This window comes from Glandiceps talaboti, chromosome 5 (genome assembly GCF_964340395.1).
Source record: "Glandiceps talaboti chromosome 5, keGlaTala1.1, whole genome shotgun sequence".
NCBI classification, from domain to species: domain Eukaryota; kingdom Metazoa; phylum Hemichordata; class Enteropneusta; family Spengelidae; genus Glandiceps; species Glandiceps talaboti.
Genome location: NC_135553.1, coordinates 18525566 through 18526778, shown reverse-complemented (window position 1 = coordinate 18526778; position 1213 = coordinate 18525566). Strand labels below are relative to the sequence as shown.

Sequence of the window (1213 nt, the reverse complement as noted above, 5' to 3'; positions counted from 1 at the left end):
GAAAACTATCCCGTGCTTAAAGAAAAATTCCTTTACAAAATTTACAAAAAAAAATGATGAATGGTTATTATCTACATCGTCAGTTACTCAATATACATAAAGAAGTTGTTCTATACCTGGGCTCGTGTGGCGAGTTTGCATAAAAACACGAGTCTCAACTCACACAACTGAGCATGTGCATGTGTTCACTATGTTCATGTTTGAAAATATACAATGTACTCTCGACACCCACATAGTGTTCGAATCTATTGCTTCTTCTTCGTCTTCTTCGATGTATTGATTCTGTTATGCGAAAACTGTCTATTTGCCACAGTTTCCACCGCAGCGACATTCTGTCAGAACTGGATAAGGCACATTGATCCATTGACAGAACTTGCGATCTGATCGGTCGTCTATGCAAGCCCAGAAAAGAATCCGTTTTTCCGTGGAGTTCACAGGCAAACAGTTAAGTCCTGAAGGAATGGAACACGACTCTTTCGTTTGATGACATTCTCCAACCTTCAGCCATCTTGGCCAGAATCGTTTGCCCAAATTTTTCCACGTGTATTTCACAGGACAATGAGTTCTTGCCCACAACCATTTACGAATTTTCTGGCGAGAACGCAAGTAAGATAAACCAACTTTCATGTTCGTTCCGTCTGGATACCGTTTAAGATTTTGGGTACGTATATACTTTGGAGTTTCCCCTTTAAGTTTCCATTCAACGGGCAATCTTCTCCGTGATGGCCTCGTAATGCTCATGAACTCCTCGTCATAATCGTCACCTAATTTTCGCATCAATTCGGCATTGTTTTCAAGTTCATGTACTGGTGGGGTTAGAGCTCCATGACCTTTGTCGAAGTGCAATATTGGAAGGTCTATATACTTGCAATTATTGACAGTTTTCGGAGGGGAGGTGTCCAAGTCCACGTTAGGCTGGCAGTGACTTACACCCACGACTATTAGAATTATGATTAATGACATCTGCAAATACGACATGGTTTCACCTGAAATAAATGAACAAATACATCATGAAATAACATTTTAAGTGTAACTTTTCCGGTAAGAGATGCGCAATATGTATCCGAATGGATGCTAACACATAGAAAACAAATGCAAAGCATATAGAGTTGCTCACCACCCCGTGAAATGATTTATACGTACGTTGAACTGATCCGCACCGTGCTCAATGACTGGGGATTTGTAAAGTCTGTCAATGAAAACAAATACATTC

General features: G+C 40.2%; 1 protein-coding gene across 1 annotated transcript; it reads right to left on the bottom strand.

Moving 5' to 3' along the window:
- Window positions 1-300: 300 nt before the first annotated feature.
- Window positions 301-978, bottom strand: LOC144435443 (noggin-2-like). Its single transcript, XM_078124039.1, has one exon. The coding sequence runs from the start codon at window positions 976-978 to the stop codon at window positions 301-303; it is 678 nt and encodes a 225-aa protein (XP_077980165.1).
- Between the last annotated feature and the right edge of the window lie 235 nt (window positions 979-1213).